Source organism: Trachinotus anak, unplaced genomic scaffold, assembly GCF_046630095.1.
Source record: "Trachinotus anak isolate AG129_WGS33_773 ecotype Australia unplaced genomic scaffold, CSIRO_AGI_Tana_v1 ptg000014l, whole genome shotgun sequence".
Taxonomy (NCBI): domain Eukaryota; kingdom Metazoa; phylum Chordata; class Actinopteri; order Carangiformes; family Carangidae; genus Trachinotus; species Trachinotus anak.
This window is the reverse complement of record NW_027273865.1, coordinates 2,533,476-2,557,721: the sequence shown is the minus strand read 5'-3', so window position 1 is coordinate 2,557,721 and position 24,246 is coordinate 2,533,476. Positions and strand designations below refer to the sequence as shown.

At 41.0% G+C, this 24,246-nt stretch overlaps 1 protein-coding gene across 2 annotated transcripts in view; it reads left to right on the top strand.

The window, feature by feature from the left end:
* The window catches only part of supt5h (SPT5 homolog, DSIF elongation factor subunit), a 35,215-nt gene extending 11,262 nt beyond the window's left edge, over window positions 1-23,953 (top strand). For both annotated transcript variants that reach the window (XM_071495841.1, XM_071495842.1), the window contains 25 exons: window positions 67-136; window positions 443-511; window positions 1,471-1,536; window positions 1,621-1,651; window positions 1,763-1,831; window positions 3,599-3,850; window positions 4,483-4,572; window positions 4,658-4,728; window positions 5,117-5,222; window positions 5,339-5,429; window positions 6,471-6,607; window positions 6,902-7,057; window positions 8,870-9,016; window positions 9,108-9,254; window positions 9,971-10,096; window positions 10,500-10,584; window positions 12,749-12,859; window positions 13,055-13,157; window positions 14,799-14,926; window positions 15,293-15,398; window positions 15,485-15,643; window positions 16,032-16,200; window positions 17,589-17,786; window positions 21,983-22,078; window positions 23,244-23,953. In XM_071495841.1, the coding sequence (XP_071351942.1) occupies window positions 67-136; window positions 443-511; window positions 1,471-1,536; window positions 1,621-1,651; window positions 1,763-1,831; window positions 3,599-3,850; window positions 4,483-4,572; window positions 4,658-4,728; window positions 5,117-5,222; window positions 5,339-5,429; window positions 6,471-6,607; window positions 6,902-7,057; window positions 8,870-9,016; window positions 9,108-9,254; window positions 9,971-10,096; window positions 10,500-10,584; window positions 12,749-12,859; window positions 13,055-13,157; window positions 14,799-14,926; window positions 15,293-15,398; window positions 15,485-15,643; window positions 16,032-16,200; window positions 17,589-17,786; window positions 21,983-22,078; window positions 23,244-23,384 (2,924 nt within the window). In that variant the 3' untranslated portion in view covers window positions 23,385-23,953. The remainder of the gene's footprint in view (window positions 1-66; window positions 137-442; window positions 512-1,470; window positions 1,537-1,620; window positions 1,652-1,762; window positions 1,832-3,598; window positions 3,851-4,482; window positions 4,573-4,657; window positions 4,729-5,116; window positions 5,223-5,338; window positions 5,430-6,470; window positions 6,608-6,901; window positions 7,058-8,869; window positions 9,017-9,107; window positions 9,255-9,970; window positions 10,097-10,499; window positions 10,585-12,748; window positions 12,860-13,054; window positions 13,158-14,798; window positions 14,927-15,292; window positions 15,399-15,484; window positions 15,644-16,031; window positions 16,201-17,588; window positions 17,787-21,982; window positions 22,079-23,243) is intronic.
* Window positions 23,954-24,246: the final 293 nt, after the last annotated feature.

The window sequence follows — 24,246 nt, the reverse complement described above, 5'->3', positions numbered from 1 at the left end:
GTGTTTAACTTAAATTAAATTAGCTTGTATTAAACATTAAATCCCACCCTGTTGTCTCCCACTCAGTGTCACACTTGGACTCTGTGGTTCTGGATGAGGACAACTCTGGATCCAGAAGGCTGCAGAACCTCTGGAGGTGACAAATGACTCCAACCTCTCTGATAACTCCACACACCAACAGACAAAAAGGCTTTTTAACCATAGAAATATTTTCATAAACTCAAAGCATCTAAAGATGATTTTCATTAGTAGAAAAATCTGATCCACAACCCTTAAAAAAACACATCTGTGGCTTTTTTCAAAATAAAACTGCTCATTTTAAAGTGCACCAGAGTAATTTTTCTAATACAACTACTAACATTGTCTCCTTCTTCCTTGAGATTTTTACTTTGTGTGGTCTTGGCTGACTGTGTGTTTGTGTGTGTGTATTTTTGTGTTACAGAGATTCCAGAGAGGAGGCGCTGGGTGAATACTACATGAGGAAATATGCCAAGTCCTCAGCAGGGGAGCAGTGAGTATCTCTCTCAACTGTTCCTTTAGAAAAGAGCCTTATATGGCCTCTGGCTATGGCTATGGCTATTAGAGCACACCAGTGTTCACACTGCAGTGACGTGTTGACACACTGAGCTGCCAGATGATTCTTTAGTGTAAAATGTCACTCTGTTTTTTTCATCAAAAAAAATTCATCCACAGGGAAAAATGCATCCGCAATTGTGATACTAGAAGTTTCCGTTGCTGAGAAATAAAGATATTATAACTTCTGAAATACAAGAATGTAAATGTACCTCAGCTGTAATAGGAACCAGGCCAGTGTTTTCAGTGGGTTTATGTTAGACTGTTCTCATTCATTAATTAAGTCCAGTTGGTTCTACTTTTTGAGTGCTATTAATCTGAAATTCGTAACTCCAGCTGTTTCACATTCAAAGCCCCCCTTCTCTGATAGGCTGTACATTTCTGTGAGCTGCATCAGTTTCGTTGATGAGTAGCTGAACAGTGATCAACTGAATGTCAGAGTTGAAGTGAGTGAAAACATGGTTTGTGTAGAACAGAGAGACTGGAGCAGACGTTGTCCATTTATGAAGTCTGATTGAGCCTTAAACATTGTAAACTACTGACAGCTGCTTTGAACTGATGTGTCTGTACACCAGTCAACATTGATGAATAATTTGATATATTATATTAAATAACAATGTGTATTAATTACAACCCTTGTAATTCAAACCCACACTATTTGAATTTCCAGTGTTTGAGGTCTGAATGTGTATTAAATAGTTGAAAAGATTTGATATAAAGCAGCACCACAGACTCAACATGGAACTTTTCCTTCACTTTCAAGTTTGAAAAAACAACTACACTAAATATCATATTTTATTTTTAGTTTTTCAAACAGCTGAAAACTTTAGCAGGAAGAATTAAAGAAAAAGAAAGTGAGCAATCAAAAACCGTAGGTTTTTCTTCTGTGGTGTGCAGTTACTCAGGAGGGTCTGAGGAGCTATCTGATGACATCACCCAGCAGCAGCTACTTCCTGGAGTCAAGTATGTAATCCACCAATCAACATCGAGACACCTGCAGAGGTCGTGATGAGTTGCTTTAATGTTGATATGTGTTGTTGTCATTAGGGATCCCAATCTGTGGACAGTTAAGTGCAAGGTGTGTATCCTTTATATCTGTGTTCTCACTCAAATACACACACATGTCATCTCTACTAGAAAACACACACACACACACACACATATTCCCTGATCTGTCCTGTCTCATCAGATTGGAGAGGAAAGGGCAACAGCCATCGCATTGATGAGGAAGTTCATTGCCTACCAGTTCACTGACACGGTAAGAAACCACTCTGTGTTTTGTTACATGACCTGTTTGGATGCCCTGCTGCTATTGGCTGCTAAGGTTGGAGCTGGAGTTTTGTTATTTCTGAGTGAGAAGATTCAGTTCACTCCAAACTGAACCTTTCCAGACCAGCATTTCTCAAAGTGTGGTCTGTGGACCACCCGTGGACCGCAAGTGATCCCCTGCAGTCCATGAGTAGAATTAGTACCAGGCTTTGTGCGAGTCAACACAAAGCCTACTAGTGAGTAGTGTATAAGTGTTGTTTTCAAGATAAAATCAACTTACAACGATGTAACTGACTCTGTCGACTCGTGTAGTTTCGTCAGTTTACAGATTATGTTTTATGATTTGCATTATAAATGATTAGTGTGACATTTGAAAGGAAATGTGGATGAAGCTCACAGTCAGCATGTCCTGGGACTTTGCTAAATTTCTCCAGTTATCAGCAGCGTATTTACTATCAAACACAGACAACGGACAAGCTCGTGACAAGCCAGTGGATTAAGACCTGGTCAGTGAAAAGAAAATCAAATGAAACCTCCGCCATCACGGACACAACAAGCAAGGTGTGACGACTTGATGCAGGTGGTCCCATCTGAAATTCTCCTGTGCACCCTCATCACAATACTGCTGAAGTAGAAGGCCCTATTGGTTTTGGAGATGTTTGGGGAGTGAGATGGTCCATGAGTTTTAGGTCCTTGGTCTGAAAAATCTTGAGAAACACTGCTCAAGAAGAAAATAAAATTACTGTGTCTAGTTGATTTGTGATGAGGTTTGTCCCTCAGTATTTTAGAGCTCACAAAAAATAAAGAGCTCTGCTAAAATAAGTATAAATGATGACATTTTATATATATATAAAATGTTGTCCTTATTGAAAACTAGCCATGGGGGCTGTATTATAGAGCAAAGGCAGTTGTGTAAACCTTCATCCATGACTACTCTGGTAACAGGGCAATATCTGTCTGGATCTGTTGGAGTCAGCTTAACAGTTGATTGATTGATTGATTGATTGATTGATTGATCGATCCCATCACATGATCACTTTGCTGTAATAAAACAGTAACAAAGCAGCACTTTGCAACCTCAGGAGGAAAGAAAACTAGATGTTTTCATGTTGGCCCATCTGCTCACAGTTTACGTTTTGGACACATACTGTAAAGATATGGCATGATGTTTTTTTTATATGATGTTTTTATGTGTGCTGTCAGGAGGATCAACTTGACAACACTTCCTCTACTATCTCACTCTTCCACTTGATGTGTAATTAGATAACTAATCTGTCATTAGTTTGTTCTTAGACCAGTTTTACTTCTCCGTTTCCGTCTCCACCAATGAACTGAATCTGACAGGAAGGATCCAAGTCTCAGTTTCAGTCCAGTGTGGCCAGAGAAGAGGGAGATGGAAAATATGCAGGCATTCCTCTGGACCAGAACTGACTACAACTGTCTTATATTAGCACTGAAATCACACCACGTCAACAGGATGAGAAGAAGCTGAAAACACCATTTTATTATTATTGGAGATGCTCATGCATTATTCCAGTTTGGACTAAAATTCCCACGAAATATATGAAACTTATTTACTTGAGCATAAAGATAAATAAATATAACATCTCTATTTCAATCATTTCAGATAGCACTGATACTATCTCAGGCCAGACTCAGATAAATTGGATTAAGTATGGAGAGTGTGGTGGTCTCCCTGCTTTTCTAATCTGAGTATCAACACTGTTGTTACTCTACCAACCCCCCCACCCCACAGCCTCTGCAGATCAAGTCTGTGGTCGCCCCAGATCACGTTAAAGGCTACATCTACGTGGAGTCCTACAAGCAGACGCACGTCAAGGCAGCCATCGAAGGCATAGGCAACCTGAGGATGGGTTTCTGGAACCAGCAGATGGTTCCGATCAAAGAGATGACGGACGTCCTCAAAGTCGTCAAAGAGGTCACAAACCTGAAGCCCAAGTCCTGGGTCAGGCTGAAGAGGGGCCTGTACAAGGATGACATTGCTCAGGTACAGCCAGTGAACACACCAGAAATGCAAAAGCACCTTGTCAGCTGTTCATGTGTGAGATTTACACTGCAGTGAAATATGATGTTTGTCTTTTTCCTTTAAAAAGCCCCCAATAAACCTATAAAAAGATTTTAAAAGAACATGTTCAGTTTTAGTTTAAATGTCTTGGTTTGACATGCTGCTTGTTTTTCTTAATAACAAATACAGATAACACACTGAACATTATTTATCAGGACCCAGTGATTAGTTGGTTAATTGATTAGTAAGTCAATTAATATTTGAAATAAGTTATCAAGGGAAAAAGTCATTTTGGTTCCCCACTGTCAGTATTTACTGCTGGTCAATATACATGTGAAGGCATCACAGACTGTGGGACCTTGAGAGACAAGTCATTGAATAATTCAAAAATAATTAATTTGACAAAATTAGTTTGACAAAATAACCTTAACTCAAGTTCCTCTCACTCACTGAGCAGACACAGATAAAAGTCCTGGACCAAGCAGGTAAATTGACTTGAGTAAAGATTATTTGGTCAAACTTTTTCCAAGATCAAAGATGAACGAAGATAAACTGTTAGTGACCGAAACCAGCTCTGTTTTCAGGTCTGTTGTGTTGTTTTCTTGACTGTCCAGGTGGACTACGTGGAGCCGAGTCAGAACACCATCTCCCTGAAGATGATCCCTCGAATAGACCTGGACCGCATCAAGGCCAAGATGAGTCTGGTAGGACAAACACTCGTTAACTCGCTTCATATCCACCTGACAGGGTGTGTGTTACAGTTCACTCACTCCTCTGTGTGACCTGCAGAAAGACTGGTTCGCTAAGAGGAAGAAGTTCAAGAGACCCGCTCAAAGGCTGTTTGATGCTGAAAAGATCAGGTACACACACACACACACACACACACACACACGCACACTTGTGTCTATAAAGAGGATCTAAATTGATACCAAATTCAACAAAATAAAACGGTGAAGGACCCTGATAATACTGAATGTTGTAGCTGAATGTTGTGTGAACAGTATAGTTACACAACCTACGTCACTGTGACCAAACATTTCACATGAACATCAACAAAATATTCAGTTTGGTGTATTTCAGGTAAAGATTCGATATCAAATACCTTAGAGGTTGTGTGGTTGGTCAACATGATTAGTATCAAGACCACAAACACACACATGTACCTGTGGACAGCCCAAGTCCTGCACCCTGCAACCAGGTTCTGCAGGCTGTAGCTGTGTATATGACAGATGATAATTTGATTGACAGGTCCCTGAGCGGGGAGGTCAGCCATGATGGAGACTTCATGATCTTTGAGGGGAACCGTTACAGCCGCAAAGGATTCTTGTTCAAGAGTTTTGCCATGTCTGCTGTGGTAAGGAGGAGGGTTTCAGTTTCTGTAACACTCTGGTTTTCTTCATTTGGATCCCACTTATGTTACCTGTTGTTAGTCTTAGGGATTTCAGCAGGTTTTTGGTTTCTCTCTGACAGATCACAGATGGGGTGAAGCCTACTCTGTCAGAGCTGGAGAAGTTTGAAGACCAGCCTGAAGGAATCGACCTGGAAGTGGTCACAGAGTCAGGTGCGCTGTGTCTGTTTTTGTGTGTGCTGTTAAAGTCTTAACTGAAGGTTAATTTCGGGCTTAAGATGATTAGGTGAAGGTGAAGCATGAATGAGTTCATTGCCTGCAGAGAAAGTGCTGGAACCATAAATATGTGAACTTCAGTAGTTCAGATAAAAAAAAAAAACAGTCCTTAATATAAACTGAAAAAACTGTTTGAAATTAGAGAAACACTTTCAGGAAAGATCTAATTCAGTTTTTGACTTTAAACTGTGTTTTAGTTTGAATATTTGGATTCATGAAAATGTTTACAGCCTACTTTTTTCAGTTTTTCAGCCTACTTTTATTTATTCAGCTGTTTTTACTTTCTTCCCTTTCATTTTTGGTTTTCGATCATTTTGGCTGTATTGATGTATACAGCATCAATTATTCTAAGGGTGTGTATTATTATTATTTTTCAGCTCCTATGATAGGGGTATGATACATTGTATATACAATAGTTACACTCAGGACCTTAAGGACAAAAATGTCCCACTGAAACCCATATTATATTATAATATATTACAATTTCTGATCCCTCTGCCCCTACAGCATAAAACCATCTATTACATTTTATTAGCTTTATTAGTTTTATTTCCCACCAGATGAAGCCATTTTCTCCACATGAGCTGAGAGCTAGTGGTTCTCATTGGATTATTTTCTATGATAATCTAAAGAAAGAATTTCCTGTCAGTATTTAGTTTATGAAAATAATTCCTAAACAAGAGTTGCTTTATGGAAATAAATTAGGATTTAAATGCTTTAAAATCCTGAAAATTATTGAATATTTGGTTGTAATGATCTGGACCGATGCAGGTTAAGTGGAAAATAAGATTAATATGTAATATTAGGACTTCACAAGGGTTTCATTCAGACAGTTGAATTATATCTTCTGGTGCCTCTATAATTAAGGTAAAATTAAAAGAGACGCATGAATTAATCAGTGTTATCATAAAAGTTAAAGGTCAAATGTATGTAAAGTGTCCACTGGTTAAAACCATATTTGTGTCTGTGTGTGTACAGGTAAGGAACGTGAACACAACCTGCAGGCCGGTGACAACGTGGAGGTCTGTGAAGGAGAGTTGATCAACCTGCAGGGAAAAATCCTGAGTGTGGACGGCAACAAGATCACCATCATGCCCAAACATGAGGACCTAAAGGTAGGCATGCACACACACACACACACACACACACACACACACACACACACACACGCACACTCACACCCCCATTGTGTGTTCGTACCTTATTTATAGATCAGCGAGGCAGAAAAAAGATGCATGGTTCCAGCTTTGAACAGGCTGTAAAAGGGGCTATTCTGGATTTACTACATAACATTCAGACACTCCACAGTATCACCATGTAACCAGTAAACAGAATCTATAAAACAACCAAAGCCAAGCTACTCGTAACTCTTTGTGCTCTTCTTATTCTTGGTATGTGTTTTCATGTAGGACCCCCTGGAGTTCCCGGCTCATGAGTTAAGAAAATATTTCCGGATGGGCGACCATGTGAAGGTGATCGCTGGGCGCTACGAAGGAGACACCGGCCTCATCGTCAGAGTGGAGGAGAATTTTGTCATCCTCTTCTCTGACCTCACCATGCACGAGGTACCTGCTCTGTCCTTTCATATCATGATACTGTGATTAAGTCATTCTACGTAAACATGAAACCAAACCAATGTTTAACCCTCACTTATTTTCTTGTTGCCTGCACGACAGTTGTGCTAGAGACAGTTGACAAAGGAGACACTTTGTCAACTTCCCTGCCTCTTTATGAGACCAGCAGCTGGTGATCACAGATTATGACAGATTCTTTTGCCCCATAGTCACTACAGTAAATATTGGATCAAGCCACAGAGAACTCTTCACTCTTTTGGTCCTGGTTCTGGTTTCACTGCTGCAGTGCTGCTGAAGTTGTTTCCAACTGGATAAACAAGTTAAAAAGAATTAAAAGTAAAAACTGAAGTATAACTATGTATGTAGTATATATCGCGTCATGTGTTGTACTGTTTTGACATAGACAAGAAATTCATCAGTTAGTGTTAAAATATCCTCCAGCTTTGAGCAGCAGCAGGCTTTAACAACAGGAAAACATATCCATCTTTTCTTTCCCAGATTAGATATTAATATTAGCAACTTTCACATTTCATACCAGTTGCATAGGCCTGAATGAGCTAGTTCATGTTTTTGTGCAGTGCCCACTCAGGAGACAGGAAGTGTATACCATTTCATACCATTAGTGCTGCTTGCAATGGGTCACAGTGAAATCACAGCGAAACAGATTTTTTATTAAGCACTTGTCACAGACATCACTTTGTCACAAAGTGCACAAGGCACCACTTCAATCTAAAGCCTTACAGACTCTTAAAAGTTGAGGCCTACTAGGACTTAATCGTTTTTCACAATGACAAAAAATCTGATGTGACATTGAAATTCTTTCTTTAAACACTTTTCAGCAAAGTTTGTCTAAGTGTGTGTTTTTTTTCTTTTTTTTTCAAAGACATCTGTTACAACTTAGCAACACTAACTGATTTACTGGAACTCTGTGCCCTTAATTTGAGCAACATGCAACACTTTGGCGAGGATGCGCCTAGAGACCAGAAATCAATTAGCAAAAGTGATAGTATTGGATTTTTATGCATGAAGTACCTTGATTTGCTGGATTAAACAAAAAAGACTCTTTTCTCCAGAAAAATGATTTAAATGATTTCAAAATTAGACACAGCCCTGTGCAAAAGTTTTAGGCTCTAAAAGTGAAGTCAGGATCCTTTCAAAATAATACCATGTTTTTATTTGTCAGTTCACTTCATTCAAAGTGAATGAGAGAAAAAAACAGATCAGTATTTGCTGTGACCCCCTCTGGCTTTAAACCAGCTCCAGTTGTTTAAACCTGCCTCAGTTCCTCTGTGGATTCAGGTTGTCTCAGTGTCTCTGTCTCTTTTTTCTCTTCTTTTTCTAGATATTTGATTGTAAACAGACAAATGTTTTTCAACAAAATTAAAATGGAAAAATTTAAAAATGGGCAATGTGTTAAAAAAAAAAAACTAAAAAAAAATACAAAGAAAACAGATGAATGAAGAAAACAGTTCAATGAGCTTCACAAAACCACAATCCCTGTGCTGAAAGTCACATTCATTGTTTACATACTGTAGCTTTTATTTATGCAAGCTGTTTCACAGATTTTGTATGGAAGAGATTTACAGACCTCACACAGCACTGAAGCAAATTACAAGAGGGTGGAAAAGAAGATTTAATCATTGATTGAATTAGAGAGTTGATGTCCCATAGAGTTATGATGTCTCTGATCTATACACTGCTTTCTGTTCTGACCTGTCGTGTGTGTGTGTATATGTGTGTGTTCTGACCTGTCCTGTGTGTGTGTGTGTGTGTGCGTGTGTGTGCGTGTGTGTGCGCGTGCAGTTGAAGGTATTGCCCAGAGACCTGCAACTCTGCTCAGAGACGGCATCTGGCGTTGATGCAGGAGGGCAACATGAGTGGGGGGAGCTGGTTCAGTTGGACCCACAGACTGTCGGAGTCATTGTCCGACTGGAGAGAGAGACCTTCCAGGTAATAGTTTGCTCTGATATGGAAACAACAGCACATCTGCGATGTCCCCACAGAAACACAAACCATGTAAAAACAAATTTGTGTCCCTCAGGTGTTAAACATGCACGGGAAGGTGCTGACAGTGCGTCACCAGGCGGTGAACCGCAGGAAGGACAACCGCTTCGCCGTGGCACTGGACTCTGAGCAGAACAACATCCATGTCAAAGACATTGTGAAGGTCATTGACGGGCCACACTCGGTAAGGACAGAGCTCATTTATCATCTGTAACTAAATATTTATGTCTGCATCAAGTACTTCCTGTTTGAATAAGATGATGCTGCTGGTAAAATGTTCACTTTCTGGAACTTGTGTGGTGGTAAACAGTGGCTTACTTTGAAAGTGAAAAGTCATTTTATTTCAGTCCCTTGTTCACACTAAAGAGCGGACTGAATCGTTTTTGGTTTTTATCAGCAGGAATTCTATTTGCAATCAAGTGAATTTGTTAAACAGAAAACTTTTTTTTCAGAGAGGAATGTAACAAAATGGACATGAGATGAACTCATGGATGTCCCGATACAGGGCAAAAAACACAGCCATCTGCCCAGCACCATAGACACCGCGGCTACACTGATCTCTGGGATGAAAGAATGAGCCCAAAAATTTCTTCAAATTTGATACAAATATTCACTTGGACATATGGATGAACTGATAAAAGTTTGGTGGTCAGTGGTCAAAGTTTGGGTGCCCTAACAAAACACATTTTTGGCTGTAACTCAAGAATTCACATAGTAATTAACCCTGGACTGGTTGGCAGAGGCATAAGACCATGAGGAGGTAATTCTGGTTAATACTGTTTTAGTTTAGTATTGATGTCACATCCTGATACACTGCCGCCACTTGGGTAGAAATCATGTACACAGCAACTTGTTTATACACTTTGTGTATGTTTGATTGTGTGTGTGTTTCTCTTGCAGGGCCGTGAAGGTGAGATCCGACACCTGTTCAGAGGCTTTGCCTTCCTCCACTGCAAGAAGCTGGTGGAGAACGGAGGCATGTTCGTCTGCAAGACCAGACACCTGGTGTTAGCTGGTGGATCCAAGGTCAGATCCTTATTGGCTGTGTGCACTAACACATTTATCTTATTTATTAACTAATTTCAGATGTGTTTAAATGTAGAATGAATGTCTGGCATTAATCATGAGCCTATATCTGTTAAGAAAGTTGTAACTGCTTGATGGCCCTCACACACCGGATGACAAAGCATCTGCAGCTGTAGATGTGACATGTTGTATCGGCCTTTGTTAGTTATTTTTGTGTTACAGTTCCAGGGCTCTAAATGATGAAATACTTAACATTTTTGTGCAGGCAGTGGGTAGTTACTGAGCCAGAATCTCTCAAAATGCCAAATTTCTGTCTGCAATCTTAAATGGAGCTTTATGTAGTTTGCCAAGTCCTGTGTTTGTAAATGTGTGTGTGTGTGCGTGTGTGTGTTTGCTGTTTCAGCCCAGAGATGTGACCAACTTCACCGTGGGAGGATTTGCTCCAATGAGCCCTCGCATCAGTAGCCCCATGCACCATAGTGGAGGAGGTGAGTGTTGAAAACACACATCAGCATGGGAGAAAAAAACATTTTTAAACACTGTGGTGCCACCATGAGGTTGATGTTTTTGGTTTCAGGTAAAACCTCTCAAACTTCTGGTTGAATTGTGATGATATTTTGTTCAGATGTTGATGTTGATCTCAAGATGAATTGCAATAACTGTAATAACTCTAACCTCTGTCTTTTCATCTAGCGCAATCATAAGGTCAACATTTTAATTTGTCAAGATTTATGAACACATTGCTGCAAAACTAATGAAATTCCCATGAGCCTCAGCTGGACTTTGTTACGTAACCAAGATAACACACTTAACTCAGAGACCTCCTTAAAAACTGTCCTTTCTATACACTTAGATAAGAATGTAAGAACTGAGACAGGTCAATAGTTCTACACAAGAACAGGGTCAAGTGAGGGTTTTTTGAACAGAGGAGTTAGCTGAGCCAGTTTGAAAGGAGTTGGGACTATTCCTGAAGCCAGTGAAGCATTTACCACATGTGACAGCTGGAACAGTGGAGGGAGATGTAGCTTGAGGAGGATTGTGGGAACAGGAGCCAGTGCACATGTAGTAGGACGGCTACTGGTCAGAAGTTTTCAGTTAGAGGGTTGAATGAGAAAAAAGTTGTCTTTCGCCTGAGGAGACCTGGATGGACATGTGGTAGGACTACCATATAATGCACTTTTGATTTGAACTGTCTGCAGGAACATACAATAACAGCAGCAGCAGGTCAGACCTGTAGATGTGTCAGTGTGACAGCTTGTGTAATTTTATCACCTGCAGCCAAAAGCTTTTTTTTAATAGCTGCTGTTTTCTTTGTGTTTTTGACAACTTAAATTCAATAATTTGAACCATCCGTAAACTCATTAAAATAATTAATACACATAAAACATCATTATGCGGAATGATCTTCCAGTTATGGAAGCGTATTGCTGCCACACCAGAAAAAGAAAAAGGGGTCAGTATCACATTATTAGCCGAAAAGTTTGTTATAACAAGATATTTTCATGTTATTCTGACATACAAACCTATCACTTTATAACAAGAAACTTTTATTGTTATTGAATGTTATTCCTGGTAAGAATTCCCCAAAATTATGAAAAACCACATTTTCCAATCAGAGTGTAGATGGTCCCTGATCTCGCCACTCATAGCCGGCTGCACATAGAGACCAGTGTTATTTCTCCAGCTCAGAGGACGGCTCGTTTTCATCTCGTCTACTACAGAAGCTGGGAAAGGCCATTCTCAAATAGTTCTTTATCCTGTTATCTTGAGATAATGAACTTTGTCATCTCGAAATAATGAGATACTATCAGGAGAAAACGTCTTTTTTTTTTTAACGGGATAATTATTTGGTAATCTCAACATAACAAAACTTTGTTTTCTCGACAACAGGATCTTGATATTTTGATAACAAGCTTTGTTATCTTGAGATAATGGGATAAAAAAATATTGGGAGTATGGCCTTTCTCAGCCTCCATAGTCTACTTTACTACAGCAGGTACGAGGCCTTGTTTGCGTCATAACAGCATTTTGGTTATGAGGTATTGAACACAACAGGTTCGAATCTGTGGATATCTTTCCAACTTTAGTGAAGTCTCAAACACATCAGGATCTCTCCATGTCTCAACCAAAGCATGAAGTAGAACCACATCAAGTCCTGTGAATGAGCCATATTCCGCAGTTTAATCTTCGCACACTGTTTCCTCATTCAAATGTGAGTTTGAAGTTATCACCTTATAACATGAAATGTCTATGTTATAACAATATAAATAGTATATTGTTATAACAAGAAAAGTTTCTTATGTTATAACAATAAACTCTTCTTGTTAAAATGGGATACCGATCCCTTTTTCGTTTGCTGGTGTTGCAGCAGTACATTTCCTAAATGATTCAACCCTCAAACAGAGAAGCAATTTACCTTCTGAGTGTGTAATGTATTTTTAAGATTTTATAAATGGTGATCATTTAGTCCCCTCTCCAAACATCTGTGATCCAAACTTAACACTAATGCTAACTGCTAATAAAATAATGATCGTTTTATCAAATGAATTTTAACAAAGTCTTGTAGTGTCATTGCCGTTGGCAAATTTCAGACATCTTACACACTTAAGGAGATAAATCAGTGTTTGACGGTTTGTTGCTGTGCTCCTATAGGTGCTCAGCAGAGAGGAGGAGGAGGTGGAGGAGGAATGGGGCGGGGCCGAGGACGAAGAGACAACGAGCTGATTGGTCAAACAGTCCGCATCTCCCAGGGTCCATACAAAGGTGAGACTGAGGAGATCTGCTTCAGGAACATGTTGTCAGTGTCATGTGCCAGATTTAGGAAAGTGACAAAAACTCAGTGTGACTGTAATAAAGGAAATGACACAGTCAGGGTTAATAGAGAAATGTCATATCTTCACAACATCTGGCCCAACACTAAAAAGAGATTCTACTGATGAACCTGCCTCCATTTCCCAGGATACATTGGTGTGGTGAAGGATGCGACAGAGTCTACGGCCAGAGTGGAGCTGCACTCCACCTGTCAGACCATCTCTGTGGACAGACAGCGCTTAACTACCATGTACGTACTCACAGACACTTGTACTGTTTCCTGTTGTCATCCTTCACAGTGTTGTTGCTGCTGTATGTTGTTTCAGGAAGAGAGAGACCTCATCAAACTTACATGAAGCACACAGTCATCACTGCCACTAGACGCCACTAGCATTGCAGTGATATGCTCCAGTGCTGACAGTTGGTCAGCTAGCAATAATTAACATTTATAATATGGTTAACAGCAGGTTAGCTAACGTTATCCTGCTACTGAAGTCATTACGAATGAAAACTGACATGTGACATTATGTAGCATCAAGTTATTAACACATGGAGAAGAAGAAAGTTCTGAGTCAAGCTGGAGCCCTTTAGCATCTCGTAGGTTTCTCCATCTCAGTAAAGACAGACCAGTGTTGGCTCCACAGTCGCACTGAGAAAGAAATTCAGCCTTGGACTGATCCACTGGATTAGCTGCATGATTAACATTGACGGGGCTGGTAAAGAATTTAAAAACATTGTGACTGTTTTGACGACCCAGCGGCCGACCAGGATTTGAGCCAGTGATCCGCGTGTTCAGACGGCCTGTGCTCTGGTCTTATCTCTTTCTTTCTTGGAGCCTTTTGGCTGAAAAAGTGGTTTGTTCAGTGGAAGAAAATCTGGAAGGTGGCTTTCACATGAACGCTGCATACTGCACTGTCCCTGTGTGTTTGTAAATGTGGGGAAGACCAATGCTTTAAGAGGAGGGACTCACGAGCATGCACATTCACTGACGAACGTATTAAGTATTGATTCCTGTATTAAAGTTTAAAATCTCTAAATTTACCTAAATCTTTAAGACTTTGTATTGTTGGTAAGTACAGAATTTGAACTTTCAGCACCAGTACAAAAACAGTGTTATTCAAAAACACGACTTATTTCTAACACTTTTATATTTTTATATACCGTATGTGTGTATAATACAGTGTTCAGAGTGTGTTTAGATCCCTTCAGTTTCTCATTTTATGTTGCAGCCTCATGCTAAAATAAAAGAAGAATATTTTCCTGCATCAGTCTAGACTCAGTACCTCTTTATGAATTAGCAAATTTATGAAAAGTAAAAAGTGAAATATCACATTGACATAAGTATTCAGACGCTTCCTGGTTAAAGTTTCAAATGACTCTGCATAAACAGTGATTTAAACTGAAACTAGTCAAAAGCCCTGTTCAGACCTGGTATTTATATGCGTCTTCACCTGAGTTCACACATGAACTCAGAGCTGTCCACTTGTGATTATCTCCGCAGATAACTACGCTCGTTTTGGCTCCAAAACTCCGTCCACCCACTTCTGATTAAACACTGAGGCAGCAGTGGACTGTTACTGACTTGTTTCACATAAATAACAAAGTAAAAAAAACTGTCTGAAAATCTGAGAGAAAAGAAGTTAGGATCCAGAAAAATCCAGATGTTACAAATAGTTGCTGATCAAGCTGCCCTAACTGTGCAGACAGCAGACAGGAGGAGCAGCAGAGTGGTTCAGGACCAAAGCTCCCAGTCCAGCTCTCAGAGAGTCCAGTTTACATAATAATCAGTAGGCAGAAGACAACAGGAATCTAGTCTGAGTTTCCCAGTGTGTGATTACGAGGGTCTAATCTTCCATTGGTTCCCCCCCTCCACCTTCCTCTTTCTCTCCAGGGGAGCGAAGAGACACGGTGGAATGACCTCCACCCACGGACGTACTCCGATGTACGGCCCCCAGACTCCCATGTATGGAACCGGCTCCAGAACTCCCATGTATGGCTCTCAGACACCGCTGCATGATGGTGAGACACTGTTAGTCATAGCTGACATGTTTTTATCCTGTTCCATGATTGGTCTGTTTCTTCTTCTTCTCCGTGTTTCTAGTTAAAGTCATTTCCTTCTGTTGTGTGTCACATTAGAAACTTGTTACAGTATAATACAACATTCTCCAAAATGTCCTCAGCGATGAATCATCTCTTCCCTGGTGTTTTCATTGTTGCTCACATACATGCCAGGATGTTGCCATGTTTTCTAGGGTTGTTGATTATTTTACTCTCAGTAATTTTAACAAGTATTAACAACTTTAATACATAGGCTGAAGCAAGGAGTGCTTAACATAAATAATCTTTAAAACTGTTGTGACTGTGTGGTTGTTTGTGACTGAACAGGAAGCCGTACGCCTCATTATGGCTCTCAGACCCCGCTGCATGATGGGAGCAGGACGCCAGGTCAGAGTGGAGCCTGGGACCCCAACAACCCCAACACACCCTCCAGGTAACACATGATACTAATGTGTTTATTTAAAATATATTCCCTATCATTTCCTTTCCATTTTTTGAATTTCTTTCTCCTCTCTCCAGAAATGAGGAAGAGTATGACTTTGGCTACGATGACGAGCCCTCCCCGTCCCCTCAGGGATATGGAGGAACCCCCAACCCCCAGACCCCAGGTTACCCAGAAGTCCCCTCTCCACAGGTCAACCCTCAGTACAACCCTCAGACACCTGGCACACCTGCTATGTGAGTATTAACATGCTTACAGGGACAGTTAACCACATATATGAAAAGATAAATATTTTTCAATGTTGAGTTGGGTCACTCAGTGCATTCTGTTCTTATCCCCACATACTTGAAATGTTGATCAAACAGAATTTTGCCCTTTTTGGCATAAAAATTTAAACATGTGTAAGAATTTGTCCATTACATCAGCTCCCAGCAGCTCACTGTTTAGATTCTGCTTTTAAATAGATGGATAGATGTTTGGAATGAACATAAACCCCAAGTCCACACTGCAAGAGAAGTTGCCCTTCCATGAGAAATTAGTTTGAACTTGACAAACCTGGAGGTTGGGTTCATCACAAGAGGAAGGAGACTCAGTCTGACCTCTCTATTTTCTGTGTGTGTGCAGGTATAACACAGAGCAGTATTCTCCCTATGCGGCTCCATCCCCTCAGGGCTCCTATCAGCCCAGTCCCAGTCCTCAGAGCTACCACCAGGTGGCACCCTCACCAGTCGGCTACCAGAACACGCACTCTCCAGCGAGCTACCATCCGACGCCCTCCCCCATGGCGTATCAGGTAGGAGATGTTTGCGTGTTTTTAAAAAAGTGCTTTAGAAAATGTGTCAAGGTTCTACTACAGTCCTCATAACTTTGTTTCCTCGTGCTTTCCAAAAACACATTCACGTGTTGTTTCTCACTGCTGATTTCTTCTTTACATTTCCTCAGTTTGTTAAATTCACATTTGTTCATTCAGATTGTGTTAAAAGCAGATCCAGAGCAGGAGCCTTAATCCCCTTTTCCTACTGGTCACACCCAGACCTTCTAACATTGTGCTTTTGTTGTCAATGGAAAAGGGAATGATCAAAATTCAGTCTGGGTCAAATGGCTCTGCAGTAGAGGCAGGTATTTATCAGCTCTGATAGGCATTGATGTAAACACAACACTGAGGTGAACACACTCATTTTCACACCTTTTCCTGCCACAATGTCTTTCAGAGCACAAACATTATAAACACACCTGTCACCTGCCCATCACGGTGCTGTTTAACCAGACACATCACAGCTACACTGCGTTCAGGGATGAAAGAATGAGCTGCTGCAGCCCTGGAATAAGTTTCAAAAATACACCGACCTAAGTGTCTCACACGGAGGCTCTGACACTGACAGGAGCATAACCTAGAGATGAGACCCAACAGATCTGTTTAATCCAGTTTGCACAGCTCACTCTTTCTCCTCTGCATCTGCGTCTGTGTGTGTGCTCTGAAACTACATGTGGTGACATTGCATTGTTTAAAAAACCTGCTTATACCTGCTGATTTTGTATAAAAATGGTATTACTGAATGAAACCACTGAATACCAACCAGAATATGCCTGTTGCATCATTTCTGCAGAGAAATGTCTACAACAAGGTTTATTTTAAATAAGCATTGTGTATTGTTGATACCAAATGAATCTTCCTCAAACCAGAACTGAAAATAGAAACAATACTCGGCCCTAATGCAAGGTAGAGTTGTCATTTCTGTCATCATTGACACTGTGTATGTGAGTTAAACATGTCTGAGACTGGTAGTCCCATGGGTGGAGTCAGAAAAAAACACTGTGGCGGACAGCAGCGCACGTCACCATGGGAACATCATTGGACTAAACGATAAAATCTTAGTGCGTGTAATTTTAAATACCAACATATGTGGTGTTGAAATTTCAATTTGGTCCCTGATTATAAAGCCAGATGAACAGATGTGGGACTTTATTTTTTTGACTGTACCAGTGAATTTACCTCCTGACAAGTCCAAGTGCTTCATCACACTGATATATAATATAATATATAGTATAATATTTTCTAAAAAGTCTATTCCAAATTCATGTTTTGCCAGGTAATGAAGGGAGGGCCACCTCGGTGGAAATCTACTGTGTTTGGCTTCCACCATCACTTTCCTCTAATAGTCTCCTCTGCCATCTCCACAGGCCAGTCCTAGCCCCAGTCCTGTGGGCTACAGTCCCATGACGCCCGGAGCACCCTCTCCTGGTGGCTACAACCCTCACACCCCGGGCTCCAACATCGAGCAGGGCAGCAGCGACTGGGTGACCACCGACATCCTGGTCCGAGTGAAGGACTCTTTCATGGACCTGATGGGACAGACCGGGGTCATCAGGAGCATCACGGTAACAAACACACACGTGCAGATTCACACCATCATATGAAATCCACTACGTCAGCAGGTGAGGGTTTAGACGGGACCGAACAAGGTTGGGAATTGGCAACAGCATGGATTATTGTAATGTTCAGACTCTGCAGAGTGCACCAGCTGGACCTAACGTTAGGTCTGACTCACAACTGAAAGTTACAACCAATTTAAAGTTGTCGCTCTTGCACCACATAGGTTTAAGTCCTGTATGTGTTGTATATACTGTATGTCTAGTATGGAACAGGAGCCCCACCCCCCCACCCCAAAGCCCTTCACACAACTCTTTAAGCTTTCTTGTTTCTGTATCAGTGAAATTCATTTTCCTTTTCTTTTGGTTTTCTGTATCCAGACTTTTCAGCTTGTTTGAAGGCAGAAGTTAGAATTAAGTGTGTGGCTTAGCAACAGTGAGCCCTTTGCATGTATTCACTTAAACATGCATCATAGGACCAGGCTCAGCTTCGGCCGCAGTCCGTCAGGTTTGGTGCCCTCACTGTAAATCCAGATCACAAAGTCAGGTGTAGCTAAGGCTGGTGTAAGAGTGAGGACCCAGCTGCTGCACTCTGCTCCAGATGTTTCCATTTGCTGACCAGAGAGGAGAAATGTTCTGCTCTTGGCCAATAACCTCCAAAAACCTGCCATGTCACTGTGTTTTCTTCATGTGAATTCAGACTGGATGAGTGAGAAACTGAGGTATGGCTGTATTTGTGTTACTGAAAGGCTCTGCCAAGCACAATGACTTTTTGGCTCATGGTCACCTGATAAGCATTTGCATCATACCCCTGAGAAATATTTCAGTAGATTGATGTATAGGTTGGCTGCAGTTTAATTGAAGTGAGCCTCAGATATAACTGTCATAATATTAATCTGAGCTACAGTAACACTACAGAAAATCTCCAGATCCATTTCAAATCCAGGAGGACTATTTAAAACCTCCAGCTTTATTGTGGTGAATAAAGCTGATGATCACCAGATGGAAGCAGCACCAGCGGCTCAGACCATGATCAGAAATAAATGACTATGAGATATGTCAAGATGTCACATTGTTGCTACAGATGTTACTGCTCAGTGAGTCAGAACATCTCCCAACACACACGCACACACGCACACACACACACACACACACACACACACACACACACACACACACACACACACACACACACACACACACACACACACTCTGTTTATACTGGTCCTGCTGCAGGTCTTACTGATTGTGAGGGAGGAGAGCTAAATAAACTTAAATCACTTATATAGCGTATATCACAGTGTCAGTGTACTTACATTGGCTTGAGAATAAGAATAAGAATAAGATGACAATTTTCAAACACATGATTGTGGAAAACAGATAAGTTCTGTGCAGAGAGTTTCTCAGAGGTACAGGTTGTCCAAAGACAACAGACAGACAGGACCAACATCAAATGTCTCAGTGAGGCGTCACTGCAGCTTGATTCTCCAAGTCTCTGGACAGCACTGGAGGATGACCTCTGTCCTTCCAGAAGATATTTCCTCCTGTGGTGTTTTGATGGTGGTGGTGCAGAGTGCTGTCTAACACGTCGCTCCAGCATCTCACGTATAGTACAGGCCAAAAGTTTGGACACACCTTCTCATTCAATGCGTTTCCTTTATTTTCATGACTATTTACATTGTAGATTCTCACTGAAGGCATCAAAACTATGAATGAACACATATGGAATTATGTACTTAACAAAAAAGTGAGAAATAACTGAAAACATGTCTTATATTCTAGTTTCTTCAAAGTAGCCACCCTTTGCTCTGATTACTGCTTTGCACACTCTTGGCATTCTCTTGATGAGCTTCAAGAGGTAGTCACCTGAAATGGTTTTCCAACAGTCTTGAAGGAGTTCCCAGAGATGTTTAGCACTTGTTGGCCCTTTTGCCTTCACTCTGCGGTCCAGCTCACCCCAAACCATCTCGATTGGGTTCAGGTCCGGTGACTGTGGAGGCCAGGTCATCTGGCGCAGCACTCCATCACTCTCCTTGGTCTAATAGCCCTTACACAGCCTGGAGGTGTGTTTGGGGTCATTGTCCTGTTGAAAAATAAATGATGGTCCAACTAAACGCAAACCGGATGGGATGGCATGTCACTGCAGGATGCTGTGGTAGCCATGCTGGTTCAGTATGCCTTCAGTTTTGAATAAATCCCCAACAGTGTCACCAGCAAAGCACCCCCACACCATCACACCTCCTCCTCCATGCTTCACGGTGGGAACCAGGCATGTAGAATCCATCCGTTCCCCTTTTCTGCGTTGCACAAAGACACGGCGGTTGGAACCAAAGATCTCAAATTTGGACTCATCAGACCAAAGCACAGATTTCCACTGGTCTAATGTCCATTCCTTGTGTTTCTTGGCCCAAACAAATCTCTTTTGCTTGTTGCCTCTCCTTAGCAGTGGTTTCCTAGCAGCTATTTGACCATGAAGGCCTGATTCGCGCAGTCTCCTCTTAACAGTTGTTCTAGAGATGTGTCTGCTGCTAGAACTGTGTGTGGCATTCTTCTGGTCTCTAATCTGAGCTGCTGTTAACTTGCTGGTGACTCGGATGAACTTATCCTCAGCAGCAGAGGTGACTCTTGGTCTTCCTTTCCTGGGGCGGTCCTCATGTGAGCCAGTTTCGTTGTTGCGCTTGATGGTTTTTGCGACTGCACTTGGGGACACATTCAAAGTTTTCGCGACTTTACGGACTGACTGACCTTCATTTCTTAAAGTAATGATGGCCACTCGTTTCTCTTTACTTAGCTCATTGGTTCTTGCCATAATATGAATTCTAACAGTTGTCCAGTAGGGCTGTCGGCTCTGTATCAACCTGACTTCTGCACAACACAACTGATGGTCCCAACCCCATTAATAAGGCAATAAATTCCACTAATTAACCCTGACAAGGCACACCTGTGAAGTGAAAACCATTTCAGGTGACTACCTCATGAAGCTCATTGAGAGAACACCAAGGGTTTGTAGCGCTATCAAAAAAGCAAAGGGTGGCTACTTTGAGGAATCTAAAATATAAGACCTATTTAAGAGTTAAGAGTTATTTCTACAATGTAAATAGTCATGAAAATAAAGAAAACGCATCAAATGAGAAGGTCTGTCCAAACTTTTGGCCTGTACTGTAGGTGTTGAACTGGTTGAGATCTGGTGGATGTGAAGGTCATACTTCTGATTCCCATCATTTCATCCTCATCAGAGCATCAGTGACTGCTGTGCTCTGATGAGGATGGAGCCACTGTCGCTCTGTTTCTCTCTGTTTTCAGGGTTCTTCTTTCATTAGTCACCGTCTCCTTGTCACTGCAGCTTTCTCTCTCTGTGAAAGTGAAACATGAAAAACTTGAGGAAAACATAAAGCACGTTTTCAACTGCAGCTAATTCCTCATCCCTTTTATTATTGATCAATTATTTTGCACATTTTAACATATTTGTATTGTATATGCTTATATTTTCTGTAATATTTTTCCACACCCTTATTGTAAATATTTTATTTTCTTTTCTTGTTAATTTTTTCTATTCATATTGGAGTGATCTAACCTGCACTACTTGCTTGTTTTATCTTTGCTTATATTCTTTTCCTTCTTACTATGTTTACTGTTTTGCACCAAAACATCAGAACAAATTCCTCATGTATGAAAACCTACTCAGCAATAAACCTGATTCTGATTAATAGATAAGTCTATAAAGATTAAAAAGTGAAGAATATCTGCCTCAGTCTCCTGGAGCCCACGGTGGTGTCTGCAGTCCAAAAGCCTCAGATGTTAAATTTACTGTCATGTGAGAGGAGCTGAAACCAGAGACAATCAATCAGTTATCAGAATAGTTCAGATGTACTTCCTGTTGATCGAGTGACTGATTAGTGGAGTAATCCCTGCAGCTGCAGAACCATCTCATCATCATTATTTCAGTGACTCCTGTGATTCCTTCCAAAAACTGTTTGTTTATATGATGCGTTAGTTGAAACACAACTATCGTTTAGATCATCATCAGAGTTTGGATCTATTAAATACTGATTTTGAAATCAGTCTCACTGTGCTCTGAATAATAGTTTTGGTTTTTATGCAGATGATCAGGTTTATGAATCACAGCATGTGCTCTCTCTCTGTCTCTGTGTGTGTGTGTGTGTGTGTGTGTGTGTGTGTGTGTGTGTGTGTGTGTGTGTGTGTAGGGAGGGATGTGTTCAGTGTTCATGCAGGAGTCGGAGAAGGTGGTCAGTATCAGCAGTGATCACCTGGAGCCTGTCACTCCCACCAAAAACAACAAGGTAACTGTTGCTTACTCATTCTCCTCTGAACGGCTGTGAAATTTACAAATGAAGCCAAACATCAGGATAATTTCACCCTCATTGAGACATTAATGTTCATTTTATTGGCTGGACCAATATCTTTAAGGGGGCGTCTACAGTGTTGACAGTTCTGTGTGTGTCTGCTCTGTTCACTGAGAGTCATAGAGGTGGGGCAGCAGTTTGATCTCTGTGTGAGATATTGTGACTCCTCTAACTTCCTCTCTGATCATTTTACCAGCTGAAATCACAGCTCAGTCTTTGTCTTTAACTGAGGTGTTTGGTGATTTTTAAAATCAGGATTTGAAGTGACTACTGGTTAACATGTCGTCTTAATGGACCGTGTCAATTAGAGCAGCTTTATTGTGAATCCAGTTGTATTAAAATATTGTGTATGTGAGCACAGAGAGGAGGAGAGAAGCAAACAGATAGAAACCAGCTGTAGGTTGGTTGCAGTTTAACTGAAGTGGGCCTCAGATATAACTATCCAAATATTCATCTGAGATACAATAACACAAGAAAATTTCCAGATCCATTTTAAATCCAGGAAGACTATTTTAAACCTCCAAGGGTCAGACGGGTTGTGACTGTGTAAAAGTTGAAACTGTCTCCAGCAGTAATGGTTAATAAAGCTGATGATCACCAGATGGAAGCAGCCACAGCGGCTCAGACCATGATCGTAAATAAATTAATATGAGACGTTTCAAGACGTCACAGTGCTACAGGTGTTACTGCTCAGTGAGTCAGAATCTCCCAACACACACACACACACACACTCTATTTATACTGGTCCTGCTGCAGGTCTTACTGATAATGAAGGAGGAGAGCTCAGTCAGATAAACTTCATGTCAGTCATCAGTCACTTTCAGAACATAAGTGTCAGTGTACATATTAAAAACTCAAAGGTCAGCGCCGCCATGTTTGTTGTTAACAACAGTGTTGCTTAGTGTCTTTTGCATCAGTTTTTCCTTTACCAATCCAGGTGTTTTGCCAACATGGACCCGGCTGTCAGAACCCATCACTATTACAAAGTTCTGTTGGTTTGAAACCATGAGGCTGAATTTATTTTTATGGTGATCACGTGGAATATAAACTGTCATTACAAAAAGTGTAGTTAAAGTTGTGTTCGCTGTTCCCTTGTGTGCAGGTGAAGGTGATTCTGGGAGAGGACCGTGAGGCGACGGGGATCCTGTTGAGCATCGACGGAGACGATGGCATCGTCCGCATGGAGCTGGACGACCAGCTGAAGATCCTCAACCTGAGGTTCCTGGGACGCCTCGAGCACTGAGGGATGGACGAACCGAGGGAGACAAAAAAACACACAATCTCAAACACAACAGACACACACAAGACCGTAATGAGAACATTGTTGGCACACACACACACACACACACACAGAACCATAGGCAGAGATGTTGAGAATTTTATTTTTATTGCTTGGTGAAGGGCCAAACCGGCCACACACACACACACACACACACACACACACACACACACACACACACACACACACACACACACACAGAAGATTAGATCCAGAGTCCAGAAGACAAGAATCATGATTTGCAGTTAGTGTACAATCTGACCGGCATTCTCTCTCTCTCTTTAAGTCAGTCTCTAACTATGTCTTTGCTTTTTTTTCAAAACCCCACATTAGTCCAGCAGCGCTCCCTCTCCCCTCTGTTTGTTTTTTTTTGGTTTTTTTTAAATATTTTTCGTTAGCTTTACTGTCTGCTTACTAGTGGTCTGGACCTGTTTTTAGTGCTTTCTCAATGTTCTGTCAGTACTTCTTGTTTTCTGGATGCAGGAGGGTTAAAAAACTAAATGTAACATGTCAATAAAATGTGAACCAGTCGACCTGTTTGTCTGCTTGTGTTATTTTACAAGTGAAGAAAAGAGGAAGAGGACGTGATTTGGTTGGAGAATGACAGAAAAATTAGCCTGTTGGACCAACAAGGCAATACAGTCATTTTCATGTTATTGTCAAAACAGCCAAACCAACAATGTTTTAGTTTGTCTCTCAACACTGTCTGCCTTCCCTCCTCTGTCTGCAGCTCAGCTCTGAGCCCATTGGTTCCTATGGAAGACGTAAATCTTTAAAAACACCTCACAAATATAGTTTCAGTGCTCAGTAATTCCCTGAAACAGCT